Genomic DNA, 19024 nt, shown 5'->3' with positions numbered 1-19024 from the left:
GCTTTTCCTTCCCCGAGGCAGCGCTGCCCGCGGGGCGCCGCCGGGGCGGTCGCTCCCCTCCTCTGGGGCTGGGCCGCGCTTGCGCGCCGGGGTCTGCCGGAGGTAGCCATGGCGGCGGCGGTGCTCGGGCGGGCGGTGGCCGGTGCGGGGCTCCGGCAGAGGCTGCGGCTGCTGCGGCGGGGCTGCGCGGGGCTGGCGGTGGACGACACGGTGAACGGGCTGAGCGCCGAGCAGCGCCAGGTACGGGCCGCCGCGGGCGGCGGGGGCAAGCGCGCCACCCCGCGGGGGTGTGTCGGGGCTGGCGGGCGGTGATTGGCTCCGGCTGTGGGCAGCCGGCCTATCCGTGCGCTCGCAGAGGGGGCGCTGCGGGGGTCAGGGCGCGCTCCGGACACGTGGCCGCGGGGAGCTGAGGGCTGCGGGCAGCAGGGACCCGCTGCAAGGCAGGACCCGGTCGCTCCGGCCTTTCTTCGTCAGAGAACGCGCCTCTTCACGGTGAAATGCCGCATAACGGAGCACCAGAGAAGTCCACTGCGTTCACGATGGGCCTGTTCGATCAGAAGTCATGGGGTCGGAATGGTTTGGGGGTGGGAGGGACCTTGAAGATCATCTAGTGCCAATCCCCTGCCGTGGGCAAGGACACCTTCCACTAGACCAGTTCCTTGTAGATATATGATCAGCTATGAATATATTTGGTAATATAAGCAGTCAGAAATACAATAATCAAAGAAACTAATTAATTTGGCCTCATCAGATCCTATCAAAAGAAGTGTTGCAGCTTTTCTAGCTTGTTCTCTTGCCCAATAGGAGACCTAAAAATTCAGGGTGATAGTTCACAGCTTTACTGTTCTCTTCTGTGTTCAATAGCCACCTGCCACTAGCTATTACACCACGTATTCCCTGCTGTCCGGGGCATGGAGTGAAAGGCAGTGCCTTTCAAAGGGCTGATCCAGACAGGCTTCTCCATTGAAACTGTTTTCCCTGGTGCTTTTTAGCTCTGGAGTTGTAGCCTTATTTTCCAGATAATTATGGCAGTGCAAGCATAGGGATGTACACAATAAATGTAACCGTTCTTATTTCTTTCTTACTACAGATTTAGTCTTTGCCAGGTTTATCATCATGGTTTATAGCCTCAAATTAACTTGATGTTTCTTTGTGCTTCTATATTCAGCACATGTAAAAGAAGGAAAATATTCTTGTAGTTCATACCTACCTGGTGAAAAAGCTAAAAAAGGATCAGAAACAGATATCCAGTAATGTCAAACTGTGAATTAATGGTTAAAATCTGAATTGGCTGTTTTAAACTGGCTTAGAGTATCAGGGATGCCTGTCTCAGTGTGGCCATCAATCTGTGATTGATAACGATATTTCAATTATGGCTTTTAAACTTTATTCTCAAGTTTACTGCCGTCAGCTTTGTCATAATGGAAACAGATTTAATGTGGTTTGGTGTTGTTTAAAGCTTTTAAGTCTATCAATGAGGGCAAAACTCATTCTGTGGTACCAGAACCCAAGGCCAGGGTAGCCATAGAAATGAAGCTATCCTGTTCATTGTGAAAAAGGGGATGCTTTGATTGTGGGGTTGGGAAGGGCAGAGAAGCTTGCGCATGTTTTGGATCGTTGCTTCTGCCCCTCTACAGGTTCTTGTTAAGCAGCAGAGGGTTTCAGTCTCTAAAACTGTTCCTTCACCAGCATTAATCTGTGGGAATAAAGAACCAAGGGGGAAAAGGGGGTTATTAAGCTCTACCTATAAAGCTCTAGGCAAAGTTTTTCAATCTTCATATGAAAACCACTTCAGCTATTGTATGTAATTTCTTAGTACGTGGATAGACTTCTGCAGAGTACATGTATGTGTTTAGCCTTTAGAACTTAGAAAAAGATTTTAACACTTGGCATGCTTATTACAGACATCTGCTTATAATTAAACGAAACTATAAGCAGCTACTGGGTGGAGTTAATGCATTATAAACTCTGCTCATCAGCTTTCAAAGTCTCCTGCCCAAAAACATCCCCTAAAACTCTCGTGTGGGCATTAGTTCAGTAGCGTTTGCTCATGCTGGGGTAAGATTGTTAAGGTTAAATGCTGGGAGGAACTTGAGTGCAGGAACTTAAGTACATCAGTATCTTCTCCTTAAAACACTAAAGGGCCTTTCAAATGGCCTAGAAAGCTGCAGCATAGATTTCCTTATAGGTTTGTGCTTCTGGGTTTGGGATCCTGGAGTTGCCTGGCAGGGAATGTTGGCAGTATCCTGGGGAAGAAGACAATATATTGATGAGATGTAACATATGTGTTTCTCCTCATCTCTTTTCCCAGCTTAGACAGACCATGACAAAGTTCTGTCAAGAGCATTTGGCTCCCAAGGCCCAACAGATTGACCAGGAAAACGAATTCAAAGACATGCGGGCAAGTATTTCATATGTGCATCTCGCATAGCTGGTAGTGAAAGCCTGTCTGTGCTTTGATCTGTACAGTGATCCAGACACAGCACCCCAGCCACACCACAGGAACATGTGCAGTAACTTTTCAACCTTGAAAGCCATAGAAAACCCAATTTCTTATTTCCTCTTCTTAACAACCTTCAGCAACCTGAGGCAGAACCCAGGCAGGGTGTGATTAAGAAGGACTGACAATGGTCTTGTTTGGGTTCTTACCATGGTATTCCTGCTTGGCTCTGCTCAGGCTCCCTCTCTGATGTATGCTTTGTGTTCTCCTAGCCAGGAGCCTTTCTTGGCTGCCTGAGCATCCTCTCAAATTCATGGTGAAAATCTTGTGTGCAAATGGTGAAATGCGGAGTTCGAGTCGAGCTGAAACTTTTGCCTTCCTGATAAACCCACCAGAGTCTGTGCCACGGGCTGCTTTGATTGATGAAAATGAGACATCTGACTATTGGTTTTCATAAGCTCCACAAGACTTGAAAAGCTCAGAACATCTGCTCGGATTTCCCAGGGCTCTGATGTTGACATTTTCAGGGCTGGATGTGCAGCTTTGAAGTGAAGTGTATAAATTTAGCCTGGTGCACCAGATGTCCTCTGGAGCTATTAAATAATGCTTTTTGAAGTCTCTAGGGACTATTCACTGATAATTATCTTATTGCTGGACACCGGGGCCATCTGACAAGCATTTACTTGTGTGTCTATTGCATAGCGGAGGAGAGGCAGAGGGAGGTGGCCCCTCGAGCATGTGGTCCTCCCTGGTGACACCTTTTGCTACTGCATTACATTTTCCTTCTTACTCAGTGATCCCGTGTGCCAGGCAGAGCTGATGTGTGTGTCTCTCATCAGGCAGTTGCTCTGTACCTCCATTGTGTGGCTGTCACCTGAGTGGTGGCATTGCCACTGATAAATTTGGGTAATGGACAAATAGAATCATAGAATAGTTCAGGTTGGAAAGGACCTCAAGATCATCCAGTTCCAACCCCCCTGCCATGGACAGGGGCACCTCACACTAAACCATCCCGCCCAAGGCTTCATCCAGCCTGGCCTTGAACACCGCCAGGGATGGAGCACTCACAACCTCCCTGGGCAACCCATTCCAGTGCCTCAGCACCCTCACAGGAAAGAATTTCCTCCTTAGATCCAATCTAAACTTCCCCTGTTTCAGTTTGAACCCGTTACCCCTTGTCCTGTCACTGCAGTCCCTGACGAAGAGTCCCTCCCCAGCATCCCTATAGGCCCCCTTCAGGTACTGGAAGGCTGCTCTGAGGTCCCCACGCAGCTTCTCTTCTCCAGGCTGAACAGCCCCAACTTCCTCAGCCTGTCTTCATACGGGAGGTGCTCCAGCCCCTGAGCATCCTCGTGGCCTCCTCTGGACTTGTTCCAGCAGTTCCATGTCCTTTTTATGTTGAGGACACCAGAACTGCACACAATGCTCCAGGTGAGGGCTCACGAGAGCAGAGCAGAGGGGCAGGATCACCTCCTTCGCCCTGCTGGTCACGCTCCTTTGGATGCAGCCCAGGATACGGTTGGTTTCTGGGCTGCGAGCGCACACTGCAGCCGGCTCATGTTCATTTTCTCATCGACCAGCACCCCCAAGTCCTTCTCTGCAGGGCCGCTCTGAATCGCTTCTCTGCCCAACCTGTAGCTGTGCCTGGGATTGCTCCAACCCAGGTGTAGGAGCTTGCACTTGTCATGGCTGAACTTCATAATGTTGGCATCAGCCCACCTCACAAGTGTGTCAAGGTCCCTCTGGATGGCATCCCTTCCCTCCAGCGTATCAACCGGATATAGAGGAGTTGGCAGGCAAGGAGGACAGCTTGTCCTCTAGCAATGAACTTTATAGCATGCATATTCAACCGTGCAAAACTCAGTAGGGCTGTTCAATCCCCATGTGTGTCCTGAGAACCTAGGGGTCCTTGAGTGGCCCTTATGGACTCATCTCCTTTAGCTTCACAAATCCAAGATGTTCACAAGTCCTCTGTTATGGTCGCCTTTAGTGACTTCTCTAGTACCATCTCCAAGGAGGGAACCACCCCATCTGCCCTGGCTGCAACATTCCCCTTTTTAATCTCTCTTAAGAAGGCTTTCTGGGCTTTAGTTACCAGTTTCTGCTTTACTAGAAGAGTTTTAAAGTGCCAACAAATAGCAACTCATATATATATATATATATGTATATATATATGATTACAGTCACTGTAATACATAGATATATCTCCAGGGTTTCATCCATGGATAGCTTCTGCTAACTGCTATTTGCAGTAACAGCAGGCTGATAGGCCTACGCAGCGCTGCTAAAACAGTGACAAGAATGTGTGGGATAAAAGACAAGCATAAATTTAAGTCGTAACATCCTAAATAATCCTTAGCAAGAGATAGTCTATGAAAGCCTGGATGTGCTGGTTTTAAATTGATGGGAGGTTTTGAATCATCAAAGTTCTCCTTAACCAGGGCAACCAGTTACATCTCAGGCCCTGTCCTTCCAGACTTCAGTTTAGGCTTGTGAATTTTCACTGAATTCAACAGGCTTCTCTTCTGTGTAGCATAAGTGATGTCCTGAAGTCTTCCTGGGCTCCTAGTCCCAGGGATGGAGCCGCTGATGCAGGAGGAATCAGGTATCAGTGCATTTATCTCTGAGATATCACAAGGATAAGGTAAACTGGTGAGTCCAGTGAGTTACCTGGGACAACTTCCTATGCCGATGCCCTGAGCCTGCACTGATTGCTTGTTCTGTGTTTGTAGGAGTTTTGGAAGAAGCTCGGGGCACTGGGAGTCCTGGGGATCACGGCTCCTGGTAAGTCTGTTCCCACCTTTCTTCAAACCAAGCACACTGCTGTGAACTCGCCCTTGCCAGTTCATAGCAACGTGTCTGTCATGGGATGGCCGTTTCATCCAGAAGCTTCCAGCCGTTCATAAACTCTCCCACAACTTCTGTTATTCTTCACTGCCTCGGAGTCCTTGTTCCTTGTTAGGCTCCTGGATGAGTACAAAATGCCTCTTGCCATTGTAAAAGTACTCTTCAGGAGTGGTTTCTCCAGCTCTAAGCCACTCAAACGCGTTTGCACCTCTCTGCTATGAAGCATTTACTGAAGTTTCGAAGAACAAGAGCTAGAGATAAAAGTATCCTAGAGCAAACATCCATCTCTAACAGAAGTTAAAGGGTCTAAAAGAACCCCCTGGAAAGCTGTGATAACTAATGGCGAGCCTACCACATCCAACCAGTCAGAAAAAATCAGGGTAAATCTTATTCAGCCTCATCCAGGTTAGTTGAAAAGTGTTTTGATTCATGTTAGAGCTGACTGAGGCTGCTGCGGTCATGCTGAATGCACTAACACAGTGTAATGAGGAGAAGCCCTTAGTGCAGAAAAGCAGGCAATGGGGCCTTTATTTCCCCATCGTAAAGTCTCTGCTTCTAGATGCGTGTGTGCAAAGGCTTGTGCAGCAGCAGGCTGAATAGCAATGCCTCCGAATAATGCCTCTGCGTTTCTTTCAGTGCCACTGAGTCTGCTTGAAAGAGTCTGGATTTCTGTTTGCCCAATTTACTGCTGCTCCTGTTTTTTCTCACTCTTACCTTCTTTCTTCTTTGATGTTGTGCCTGAGGCTTACAGCAGTTTCCCACACTATAAATAAGCTATCCCCTCCCGAGTCCTGTCCTTTCTGATTTCCTCAAAGATTTACCCCGCAAACCCTCCCATGCCCAGCAGTTTTGCCCTTGTTTTTGATTGTAGAGTTGTGTGCACTTGCTTTATTGGCATTGGTTTTGTTGTAGGAGGTGGAGACTGGGATTTAGGATGTGAAGATAATGTGAAATCTTACGCGGGCGTACGCTCAGTTAAATGGCGTGTTTGGGCACCAGTGGCTCGGGTCTGTTAAAGGAGCGTTTTAAACAACAGTGCTTCTTGTTTTCTTCTTAAAACTAATAAAGCTCTGTCAGTTTGTAATTTCACAGTTGTTTTATTAAGAGCTGCATTAGGAAATGCGAATGCTGAAGCTACCATGCAACGATAATATAGGCACGTCATATAAAGTAGTTGTGAAAGAGCAGCATCGTTCTAAATCACACTGTGATTTGTATTACACAAGAAGCTGTCTGGCAGGATTACTTTCTTGTGCCTCTTGCAGTACAACACAGTCCTAGGTCAGTGTTCCTTACGGTAGGCACTTACCTTTCCTATCTCGAGGCAATAGCACTAAGCCCATCATTCTGTAGGACTGCATTGAAAACTCTTGGTTTGGCATATGTAAGTAATTGTTAAACCTGTCAGTTAGGGCTTGGATAGTAAAAGCCTAAATTCTGATTTGTGATAGAGAGGTGTTGTCAAAGGACAAAGAGCCCTGCAGATGAAGACAGGAGTCAGAACGAGCGACATGGGGGGAAAGGTTGTGCCGATTTGATGCACTGGAGGCAGTAACCCTCCCTGAGCCCAGGCTGCACACTCAGCTCTTTGGTCGCTCTGAGCTTACAAACATATTTGCTCCTAACATTGTTGCTGCTCACTTACAGCATTCACATTGATGACAAGCAAGTGCTCCCAGATGGACTCCCTGGCTCCTTTGCAGTGTTTCTGTCCTCCTGGTTTAGTTCCCCTCTTAGCACTGCAACCGCTTGCTTCTTGCCTGTAGAACAAAGCTTTTACAGTAGGATATGCCTGTGTCTGTGTGTAGATGTCTGTATATACATGTATATATTTATGTAGGCTGTCAGCTGCTCAAAGCCATTCTGCATTTCTCAGCCTCCTCTTTTTTTCCTTGCCTTCCCTCTCTCCCTGTTCTATCGGGTGCCTTTAATCTTCACCACCCGTTTTAGCGCTCAGCATGCCTAGCTAGATCCCAGCTACAATGCTGCTGCTGCTCTGTCTCACTTCATCCTCTCTTGAAACCCACATTCTCACTAGTGGTGAACTGCAGCAGTTACCCCTATGGATCATTCTCCTGAATCAGCCACCCATCAAAGAGCTGGTCTTCCTCACATTTAGGGGCTTAGAAAAGTCCCTGGTGCCCCACTTATTGAGCAGTTTGAGGGGTCCTTGTTATGGCAGACATGCATGGACCTTTACAGACTTTGCCTGTGTTCTTTTGTCCTCTCACCTAATACAGTTTGCCACTGGGTGATTTCATCTTGATGGTAATATGGAGGTTGCAAGAAGGACTCATTATTGTGCAAGTGGTGGCGGCATGTTTTAGAGGTATCCTAATGCACGTTTTGTGTGGAAAATTATGATGTACAAGTAAGTTATTGATTATGCTGAAGACGCAGTACCACTGTGCCTTCAAGATAAGGAAACTGAAATCAGAGAGGATGGGGAAAGCCAAAGGTGCTCAGCTCAGAGACAGTGTCAGTCAAAGCCAGAAACTCACTTGTGTCTCGGATCTCGTTCAGGACTGATCCCAACCCTGGGATCTTGTGCACATGTGGCATACACCAGGGTGCTAAACTTGGGGTTTCTCTCCTCCTTTCAGTGGCATATGGTGGATCTGCTTTGGGGTACCTGGACCACGTGCTGGTGATGGAGGAGATCTCTCGTGCATCAGCGGCTGTTGGGCTCAGTTATGGTGCCCACTCAAACCTCTGTATCAACCAGCTGGTGCGTAACGGCAATGAGGCCCAGAAGGAGAAGTACTTGCCCAAGGTGTGTGGCTGGAAGAGGTGGGGGAGGCTGGGAAGCATTTGGGTTTGGGCTTCATGCAAAGATGGGCCTCTTTCACAGCATGTCCCATGTTGAGCACTGACTGATTTCAGTCACCCAGCCTTAGGGAATGCACTACTTGCCATACTTGCCCTTCATTTTTGTCCTATTAATCCACATTATAGAATCATAGAATAGTTCGGGTTGGAAAGGACCTCAAGATCACCCAGTTCCAACCCCCCTGCCATGGGCAGGGACACCTCACACTAAACCATCCCACCCAAGGCTTCATCCAACCTGGCTTTGAACACTGCCAGGGATGGAGCACTCACAACCTCCCTGGGCAACCCATTCCAGTGCCTCAGCACCCTCACAGGAAAGAATTTCCTCCTTAGATCCAATCTAAACTTCCCCTGTTTCAGTTTGAACCCGTTACCCCTTGTCCTGTCACTGCAGTCCCTGATGAAGAGTCCCTCCCCAGCATCCCTATAGGCCCCCTTCAGGTACTGGAAGGCTGCTATGAGGTCTCCACGCAGCCTTCTCTTCTCCAGGCTGAACAGCCCCAACTTCCTCAGCCTGTCTTCATACGGGAGGTGCTCCAGCCCCTGAGCGTCCTCGTGGCCTCCTCTGGACTTGTTCCAGCAGTTCCATGTCCTTTTTATGTTGAGGACACCAGAACTGCACACAATGCTCCAGGTGAGGGCTCACAAGAGCAGAGCAGAGGGGCAGGATCACCTCCTTCGCCCTGCTGGTCACGCTCCTTTGGATGCAGCCCAGGATCCGGTTGGTTTCTGGGCTGCGAGCGCACACTGCAGCCGGCTCATGTTCATTTTCTCACCGACCAGCACCCCCAAGTCCTTCTCTGCAGTGCTGCTCTGAATCTCTTCTCTGCCCAACCTGTAGCTGTGCCTGGGATTGCTCCGACCCAGGTGTAGGACCTTGCACTTGTCATGGTTGAACTTCATAAGGTTGGCATCAGCCCATTCTGTACTGGGGTCCGTGTTGGCATCAACCCAGTCTGTGCTGAGGTCCATGTCTGTAGGCAGCATAGGCCAGCTTCCTGGAGCTGTGTTACTAAAGGAGGCTTTGAGGTGGCCCTGGATGATGTTCTTCCAAATTCCAAAGCATTTTGAGAGTTCTGAATGAAATTCACTGCTTTCCTGTTTTATAGTCTCCATTTCCCACTGCCCAAATGCCTGGTTTGCCTTGCTGGTTAACTGCACATGAAACTTCTTCACTTGGGGCAGTGATGTTTGTGACATGTTAAAGAGATTTCAGTTTTCAAATATATGGAAACACTTAACCAGTACATTGAATCCCAGCTACTGAACTTATCAGCACCAGAAACCTGATTTAAACCACATGCAGCGTCCAGCAGCACTTCCTGAAAGCAGCCTGCTCGTATGTAACCTTGAGTTGTCCTCATTGCTGCTCAGATGTATATTAATGCCCTCATTCACTGCCTTTCAGTGGGGTTTGTGGTCCCTTTGGTTCTTGTCATGGTTCATGGCAGAGCACTGGCTTTGAGCAGATGATGGAGACTTCTGTAGGAGTGCACTGATGGATTGAGTTGGTTCGATGTGTATCTTAAGCGTTGCTTTTAAAAAGGTAAAGGATCAAAAGGAGGAGAGGATGGATAAAAGTGCACAGTGGGGAAAAAAGAAGTAAGGAGGAAAGGGCAGGGTGAAAGAACAGTGAAGAGAAAGCAACAACTCGGTACGAGCAGGCACCGAAGGAAGGTGTCCATACGCTATTGCAGTGTGCGTGTGGGAGGACCGGGCAGTGAGAACATTGCGAAGGACTTTGCAGTCTCTTCTCAGCCCCCTCCTTTTGTGTTTAACAGCTCCTGTTGATGTAAAAGGGCAGTCACCAGCTGCAGCACAAGGAGCTTGTGAAAGGCATATGGCTGCCTGCATGGTTCTCTGGCACCTTCACGGAGGTGGTGTTGTGTAAGCAGGGCTCTGCTCATCTCGCTCATCCTTCTCACCCCGCTGGGCTCTGGATCTGTTCCCTCAGCACAGCAGCATAGGGAGCTCCGTGCCTGGACTCTGGCAGGAGCAGCAGCTCTCACGTGGGGTTCTCACAAAGAACAGCTACTGTGGAGATTCAGTGCAGTAAAAAACCACCCCAAACCAGGCTAAAGAGGGAACAGAAACACTGCTGCTTTCTCTAGTTCCTATATTTGTCTTGTCTTCCAGCTAATCAGCGGGGAGCACATTGGAGCCTTAGCAATGAGTGAGCCCAATGCTGGATCTGATGTTGTGTCCATGAAGCTGAAGGCAGATAAGAAAGGTAAAGCCTGTCGAGTGCTGCCTGGACAGATAGCTGGTGTCAGTAATGGTCCCGGTAAACTCAGATTAACCTCCCCAGCACCACCGAGTTACAGTGGGTATAGCATTGGGTATAGCAGGTGGGGTTTGCAGCCTTGTGCTGCCTCGCAGGAGGTTCAGTGTGTGATAAAGGCAGGGAGTGAAGACACAGATGGATGAAGGACTTTGGGTTGTGGAAGCTGGGGGTGTGATGGAACCGGTGGTGGGTGCCTTGGTTTGTCAGGCATTTGTTAAACCATCTTTAGACTCCAGGAACTAAAGAAATGAGTTTTCTTCAGCCTGGGAAGGGTTTGTACATGGTGTTTGTGGGGCCTTCAAGAGCATCCTTGGAGCCTGCTTTGAAATAAGTGGAGGGAGGAGATGGGTGTTGCTCTTTCCTGAGCTAACAGGTTACTGCTCTTTGCTCCTAGGAGACTACTTTGTTTTGAACGGGAACAAGTTTTGGATCACCAATGGGCCAGATGCAGATGTTCTCATCGTTTATGCTAAAACTGATGTTAATGCTGTTCCAGCCTCCCGAGGTATAACAGCGTTCATTGTGGAGAGGGTAGGTCTGATAATGCTCACAAGCTTCCTGCAGCGGGCTTTGTAAGCTTAACTCCTTCACCCTAACTGGCTCCTGTAGAAGCCACTTGAATTACTTTCCATAGCTGAATTGCATAGACCCATATCCGAGCATGTAACCAGTCTTTAGGGCCAGAAATGCAGGGAGAATGGACAAGATTCTGATGTAAAAGGGTTTGCTTGTTACCAAAAATTGTCAAGCTATTGGAGACCTTGTCAGTATTGTGCTACTATGCCTTTATCTAACTTGGTGTGTTTGGGTTTTAGTTTTGGTTTGGGGTATTTTTAAGCAAAGGCATTAAAATAGCTTTATTCATTTCTTTGCCCCCATATCCTTGCACTGCCCCCTTGGAATCCAAAGCGAAGCCTGCCAAAGGGAGCAGAAACAGGCTGTTCAATAGGGAGCCCTTGGAAAACAGAGATCTATTGGTTTTTTTCTTCCCTTCTAATTATTTGAGGCTATGCTACACACAGCTCTCACCACAGGGAAGATAGGAAGCTGTAATAAAGTAAATGGCACTTGAAATATAAAATCTCAGCAATCAGTGAACCATCTGATGGATTTAACCTGACTTAGAGATGGGCATGGCTGAGTTACTGGCAAAATAGCCCTTACTCCAGGAGAGTCAGTGTTGGCTGCTGTGCACATAATTCATTTGTTTAATACTTAGGCATGTTAGAGAATGGGTGCACTCAGTTCATATGTGCCCCCACGTGCACATGTTTCTCTGCTCATCTGCTTCCTTTGCACTCTGCTTTGACTCCTTGCTGGTACCCTACACATGTTCGGGTAGTCAGGGCACTTTCACGGCTCTCTAGTGATTTTTATGGGGTCTCTCAGAACTGAGATCTCAAGTGTGGTTTTACTGCTTGACTTGGCAGGGAATGCCAGGTTTCAGCACGGCCCAGAAGCTCGACAAGCTGGGGATGAGAGGCTCTAATACCTGTGAGCTCATCTTTGAAGACTGCAAGATCCCAGGTGAGCTGCGCCCCACTCGGGGCAGGAGGAGTGCGGTGGTTTCCTGTCTTCATCAGATAAATGGGAGCACTAATTGCAGGCCTGTTTGGGCTGTGACCCAGAGGGCTCTGCAGATGGTTATCTGCCGGTTGGCAGCATTGCAGAAGAGCTGGTGAAACTGCGCAAGTGCAGTCAATGAGCACATCCCGTGCTGGGTCACTCCTCATCCACCTGACTCTCACCCACTGCTTCTGCAAAGCCTTGGTGAGGCTTCCAAAGAAACTTGTTTGTGTCCATTACAGCTCCTCGTCTCCTCTCTAGGAGAGAGCTCATTTGCCTTGACATTCTCCCCCCAAATCACTGGAGATTATCCAACAGGCTTTTGGGGCGCATGCACCGAGTCCTTGTGGGGTCAGTGCCATTAGTTACTACAGCAGGAGCCACGGTAATGGCCATTTCTGTTACTCCAGTGGCTATTTTTGTAGATAGAAGAATGAGCTCCTCCATAGAGCAGGTGGAGGAGGCACCTTTCCAGAACTCGGGAAAATCCTAATTGCTTATCTGCAAAGGAAGTAACTCCTGCTCCCCGGGCACCAAAGGCTGCTCTGCAGGAAGTGGAAGAGTTTCGGCTGCAGTCGGACATTTCTGACTTCACTGGCTCTCTCTGCTCTGAAATCAGTGCCCCATCTTCACATCATCTCCTGAGCAATCGCCATCCAGAGCAGCAGGTTCTCATGGTAACGGGATTTCCATTTCCTGATAACTCAGAGCAGCACATCATCGCAGTGTTGGCTTTGCACTCTGGCTCTTAATGCTGCTTCTGATCTCCTGCCTTGGAAGCTGAGCCCGTTTGATGCCATCTCCTATGTCTGCAGGATCTTTCTTTCAGATCAAGATGCCTCTAGCACTGCAATTCCATCCGCTTCCACATGGCTTTTGCTGCCAGCCTGTCCTGGGTTCAGCACTAGCAGTCCCTTTTCTCCTTAGTAGCTGGTGCAGTGCTGTGGTTTTGACTTTCAGCCCAGGAACAGCGCTGATAACACGGATGGTTTTAGTTGCAGCTCAGTAATGCTTACGCTGACCAAGGACTTTCTGAGCCTCATGCTCTGCCAGGGAAGAGGGGAAGCCGGGAGGAAGCCGAGACAGGACCCGTGACCCAAACTGACCAAAGAGGTATTCCATAGCACAGCATGTCATGCCCACTATATAAACTGGGGGCAGTTACCCAGAAGGGCAAGATCACTGTTCAGGTCAGGCTGGGTATCGGTCAGTGGGTGGTGAGCAGTTGTGTTCTCTTCCCTTGTTATTTCCCTTATCATTATTGTTGGTGGTAGCAGCAGTGGTTTGTGTTATACCTTAGTTACTGGACTGCTCTTATCTCAACCCCTGGGAGTTACATGCTTTCCATTCTCTCCATTTCTGGGTTGCCGGCTGGGTTTAAACCACGACACAGCCAAACTGCAGTGAGTGGCTGGTGGCTTTCTCACAGGTGGTGGCCATGGGTGTAGTCAGTCATGTTGCACTGGTAAAGGTTCAGAGCCCCGGCAGTTCTATTTACTCTCATTTTCTTGCTGTGATGCACAACCAGCAGCTCTGCCCATCTCGTGCAGTCAGCAGCTTGTCCTTCAGCTCACCATGTACCTATCCATCCCTTCTCCCTGGGATGCAGCAAAGTGTTCAGGCTCTCCAGTCCTTTAGCTGTGAGCTGTCGTTGCTCACCAACAGCTTTGTCACTTCATTGTTACTGAAGCCGGCGTTTCTGTTCTGTTCCTCAAGGGAATGTTTGCTATTAGTGTTTTTCTTTCTTGTCTGGGGGCTTTGGAGCTTCATTCTTCTTCTTCCTCTTCCCACCTCCAACATCATGACGCTGGCCTTGCAGAGGCTGCACTTCTCCATATGCTACATCAACGTGCTCTTCAACAAGCAGGAGACAATGCGGTCCGTGAGCTTCTGCCACTGAAAACCAGATTATTTCTTTCAGGAGGCAGTCTGCATGTGTCCTTGTCCTGGCTCATTTTCACTTTGCATATCGCACCTCTCAGATCTCTTGTGATCAAAGCCTGAAGCGTGTGTCAGCTCTCCTGTGTGGCGTGATCAGTGCATAATCTGTCCATCTACAAAGCACAGTTGTGAGGCTTTAAGTTCTTCCCTGATTGGAAGAGTACAGCCTTGCTGAGATGAGCTTTTCGTTCCTGCTTCTCTTTGTATACTTGTTAACACCAGCGTGTGCTTCTGCTTGTCCCAAAGCGAAGCGGTTTCTCAGCTCGTTATCTAACGTGGCCATTTTCGGGTCCCATTTTCACAGGAATAAGGCTTGTCTTTTAAACCCACTTATAACACCTGCAGTGTTCTGTTCAGCCCCTTCATGCGAGGGGGGATAATGACTGTGTTCTCCCCTCTCAGACTAATACGCACCGCTCCAATGTGGTAAGTGGTGAGCTTTGCCTGTGAAGCTTCAGTTCCTGTGCTGGGAATGCTGAGAGGTGACCCAAGCACATTGGAGCAGGATTTGCATTCATTCCAGAGCCGTGCTCAGTAGTCATCAGCTGGCAACGCTGTCAGTTTGGGTTAGATACAAACCAATGGGATGGTGAAGGGGGTCCCAGTTTGTCCTCCCAGGCTGTTAAGTCTCCTGTTCTTGTTGGTACAGATGCTGAGCTGGGGGATCTCTGGAGAGCATCTCACTCTGTACAAAACAGGCAAGAAAACAGCAGTGATTGCAGATGTGCTTCATAACCCTTTGCTGCCTTTTCCCTTTGGGCTTTGGTTGGATTGGGAAGACTTTGCAGTGATAGGGAGTTCACATCCAGCTCATCCTCAATGTGTTTCCAGCCAAAAAGGAAGGTTGAATCAGACTGAAGCTTGAATCTTCTTCCCAGTGACCACAGGCCTCAGGCGACAGCAGAGCTTAGTTTTGCACATGAGTAAATCACTTCCCTTTGCCAATTGCAGCTGAAAATGTCCTGGGAGCACTGAGCAAAGGAGTCTACGTTCTGATGAGTGGATTGGACCTGGAGAGGCTCGTGCTGTCTGGGGGACCCCTGGGGTAAGGCTCTGTCATCTCTTGCAAGGCCAGATCCTTCACAGTCACCCAGCACAGGGTCTGCAGCTGAGGATGCAGCTCCCAGCAGGATGCATCCTGGGTGGAGAACTGGGACACGGAGCTGGCTCTGAGGGGAGAGGAGAGGCTGGGAGGAGGTGGCTGGGGCAGGCTGTAGGAGATGAGGCAGGAGCAGGGGGATCCCGGAGCCACTGGGTGCTCCGGGAGGGAGCTCAGCTCAGCACTGCCAGGCAGCCACAGCTTGCTCTGCGTGGGCTCCACCTTCCCTGCGGCCTGAAAGCACGGATGTGGAGCACGCACTGAGGGGCAGGGGATGGATGCAGCAAAGCCCCAAAGGCACTTTGCAGGCCACAGCCCCTCCACAACGTGCTTCAGGATAGACTGGGCTTGACATAAACCTTTCCAGAGGTGGTAGATCTGCCTTGGTCCCCAGCCGCTGGTGTGTGTGTCCCGCCGGCGTGTTAACCCTGGGAATAACCAGCTCATTGGTGCTACTGAATCCTTACAATCCAAAGCACTCTCCAGATTGTCACATACCCCCGGCCTGGGTAAAGGCTTTGCTCTTCATTTATCCACTCCTTAAGCTCCCCAGTAATTACTTTGACCCTACAGTCCCTTTGTTCCCCCCTTTTGGGGGCTTTTCTGGGGGCTCTGTCCTAATCCTCATGTGGAAAGATCATCTCCCACAAAGCAGAAGGAGGATTTTCTACCCTTCTTGTTCTTGCCCATGGCTAGCACTTGAGTTGGTGGTCTCTGGAGGCAGCGCTGTGAGAAAGCTCTGCACCTCAGTGCCCTGAATGAAGGTGGGACCTTACCACCCGATGTCCCAAATGAGCTGCATGTAGAGCACTAGGGAATGAAATAGGACCTTTGCATTTCACTCTTTGTGGAGCTCTAGGAAGGCAGCATCTTGGTTTAGGGATGAGAAGCTTTTTGCCTTAGATTGTGCTTCCAAGGTTTAATTATTGTTAAGTAATAGTTGTGTTGTTTTCCTTTTCCTGTGCTTTTAGGCTCATGCAAGCTGTCCTTGACCACGCAATTCCATACCTGCATGTAAGAGAAGCCTTTGGGCAGAAAATCGGCCACTTCCAGGTGAGGCAGAAAAGGAATTGGATGGGGTTTGTTGCCTTGCTCTTCTCTTCTAAAGTGAGAAGACAAAGAGCTCTGCCATGGGAGGCTTTGTATGGAGTTTGTGCTGGGGATGCGTGATATGGTGAGAAGGTGAAAGGATCTCTGGGGTGGGTGAGGGACAGGGGCTGACACTGGGAGCTTGTGGATTGGCACAGCCCCCGGCTCCATCGTATGTCTGCTGAATCCGGGTCTTCTGAGCTCTCTGGTTTCTCTGGACCGAAAGGGGTGAGCCCCAGATGATGCAGAAATTGATCTTCCCCTCGCTGCTGTTAACATCCCTCCCATCTCCCTCAATGCAGCTCATGCAGGGCAAGATGGCTGATATGTACACGCGCCTGATGGCCTGTCGGCAGTACGTCTACAACGTGGCCAAGGCCTGTGACCAGGGCCACTTCAACGCCAAGGTGAGCTCACCTCTGCCTGGGGGAGCCCCTTTCCCTTTGGTCCCAGGTCATGGGCAGGGTGGAGGTTCTGTGCTGGGGTTAAAATCACTCGCTTGCAGCAAAAAGTGCTTTTTTTTCCCCCCCAAATGGAAAGAAAACCTTGTTCTACAGATTTAGCAGCTTCAGGAGGTGTTTATTGGAAGCCCAATTACAATATCATGGATGTTATAAGAGGCTGTAGCAGTCACGCCGAGGTGGTGTCATCTCCCCAACCAGCACTGCCACCGCACCTCTCAAAGGAGAGGACCGAGTGTTTAAGAGAGCACAGAGCCCCGCATCCCAAATCAGTTCACATTGGCCTCCTGGGGGTCTGATGTGAGAGCCCGCAAGATACACTCTTATTTAGTTGGTTTACTTTTTCTCTCTTCATGAGGCCTTTACAGACCCACCACGAGTGTTCTGGAGTGACAGAATGACCCCTGCAGCTTCTTGCTTGCTGGGGAATGAATCCTGAACCTTTGCGATCCAGGGGCTGACTACAGGCTTCTTAGCAGATATCTGTAGAGTAATGGAAAGGTCAGGGCAACATTTAGATGGGGCACAGGCAGGGTGCTGAGGCGCTGGCACAGGGTGCCCAGAGAAGCTGTGGCTGCCCCATCCCTGGCAGTGCTCAAGGCCAGGTTGGACACAGGGGCTTGGAGCAAGCTGCTCTAGTGGAAGGGGTCCCTGCCTGTGGCAGGGGTTGGAGCTTGGAGGAGCTTTAAGGTTCAAATCCAAGCCATTCGGTATGTCTGTGAGGTGACACCTTTCCTGCCTGTCATCACTGTGACTCTCCTTTAGGACTGTGCTGGGGTGATCCTGTACTCAGCAGAGTGCGCTACGCAGGTGGCTCTGGATGGGATTCAGTGCCTGGGTAAGTCATTGGCAGTGATCGCGTCTGTGAGCGATCGCTGGAGAGAGCCGGGAGCAGTTCTGTGTCCTGTCCCACCTCGAAGCAGCGAGAAGGAACGACTTTTGACTTCTTTTTGCCTGCAGGTGGGAACGGTTACATCAATGACTATCCCATGGGGCGCTTCCTGCGGGATGCCAAGCTCTATGAGATAGGGGCAGGCACCAGTGAAGTGCGCAGGCTCATCATTGGCAGGGCTTTTAACGCCACTTTCAAGTAACATCCACCGATGGAGGCACAGCGCCCTGACCACCACGAGGCCTTTGACTATAGAGGTTGCAGCGCACAACTCTTCTTCCTTCTGCTTGTGATTCTGGGATGGCCGCTTGCGGACTCTCTTCTGCCTGATCTGCAGACAGATGCTGCTGGACTGGCCTCTGACAAAGTGAATCAAATGGAAGGAAAAGTGGTTTTCCTCCTCTCGTGATCATCCCGACTCATCCTGTTCGTAAGCCATCCTATTCCTCAGCACTTCAGGGCTGAGGTTCATCCAGGGGACATGCCACAACCAAAGCAGGCTGGTGAGCACCGTGCCTGAAAGCAGAGGCACAGGAAGTCAGCCCAAACCCCCCCCCGAATGGACAATGAGGGGGTGATTTTGTTCTTTAAACAACCAGTGCCATTTAATAGCAAGTGCTCAGCACACCGCCACGGGGAGGTGAAATTGCCTATCGCGACCTTCCAAAGGGATTAATAACTTCTATTCTGGGAGCTTGACGCCAACCACAGCGTGGGGGTGGCTGTCACGAGCACTCACTCATCGATGCACAAGCAATGGGTTAGGTGATGAGCCCTAAAACCTTGTGAAAACACCGCGTCTGTCTCTTTCCTACCGCCTTTCCTATCCCTCTGCCACGGCCGCGCAGCCCCGAGCTGCTGTGATTGACTGCCGCCCGCTGGGTTATTCAGCCAGAGGTGTCAGCATCCATCATTCTGGGAACAGTTAAACCTCAGACCTGCATTGTGACACCCGTGAATGGGGCAGGCAGGAGGAGGTTGACTTTCGGGGTTGGGGTTATTTGGTATTCTCCTTTCTGGAGGTTGTTCTTTTGGCAACAGCAGTGCTCACGCTCCGGCTCGGGGTGGCCGGAGTCGGGGCGAGCGCGGCTGTGGCTGAGGGTGTTTGCAGCAGCGGATTGAAGTGGAGCTGGCTCGAGTAAAGCAAATGGCACGGCAAAGTGCCATGAATCGCAATAGGATGCTGTAAATATGGCCCAACAATTAATTAAACCCTTACCACGTAGGCAACTCCCCAGCAGCTTTAACAAACCCAAGCTTAAAGCTTTGGTGTGGTTTTGGGCTGTAGTTGGGATGTGTCTGTACCAGCCGACAGCAGAGTGACAGAGGGGTTTGGAGTGCCACAGATGGAAGGGAAATTCCCTTTCCTGGACCACCAGGTAGGTCCCCAGGTGGTTATGGGTGTTCCAGAGCTTCACTGGGAGCTGCTGAAGCCAATGGTGGTAGCGCCTTCATCTGAAGCTTCGCACTGGCTGAGGCACGGTGCTGGCTGCCACCCTGGCAGTGTCCCTGCGTTGGATTTGCAGCTTTAATCTCAGGCTGGAGGTAGCAGAGAGTGGGCAGAAGTGGCCGG

General features: G+C 49.9%; 1 protein-coding gene across 1 annotated transcript; it reads left to right on the top strand.

Annotated features, from left to right (window-relative positions):
- The first annotated feature begins 78 nt into the window (after positions 1-78).
- Positions 79-18681, top strand: IVD (isovaleryl-CoA dehydrogenase). The gene is made up of 12 exons (XM_065685286.1): positions 79-240; positions 2312-2401; positions 5173-5224; positions 7891-8060; positions 10256-10349; positions 10798-10934; positions 11834-11930; positions 14862-14955; positions 15981-16062; positions 16401-16505; positions 17325-17397; positions 17520-18681. Exons 1-12 carry the CDS (start codon positions 109-111, stop codon positions 17651-17653), a joined length of 1260 nt encoding a protein of 419 aa, XP_065541358.1. The 5' UTR covers positions 79-108; the 3' UTR covers positions 17654-18681.
- Positions 18682-19024: the final 343 nt, after the last annotated feature.

This window comes from Lathamus discolor, chromosome 6 (genome assembly GCF_037157495.1).
Source record: "Lathamus discolor isolate bLatDis1 chromosome 6, bLatDis1.hap1, whole genome shotgun sequence".
In the NCBI taxonomy this organism is placed as follows: Eukaryota; Metazoa; Chordata; class Aves; order Psittaciformes; family Psittacidae; genus Lathamus; species Lathamus discolor.
The sequence above is the reverse complement of the archived record's forward strand: the minus strand, read 5'-3'. Positions and strand labels throughout refer to the sequence as shown.

Coding starts and splice junctions, on each gene's coding strand:
- IVD (XM_065685286.1), top strand. CDS start 109: ATGGCGGCGGCGGTGCTCGGGCGGGCGGTGGCCGGTGCGGGGCTCCGG. Junction 5,225..7,890: donor CCTGGGGATCACGGCTCCTG/GTAAGTCTGTTC, acceptor TCCTCCTTTCAG/TGGCATATGGTGGATCTGCT. Junction 17,398..17,519: donor GGATGGGATTCAGTGCCTGG/GTAAGTCATTGG, acceptor TTTTGCCTGCAG/GTGGGAACGGTTACATCAAT.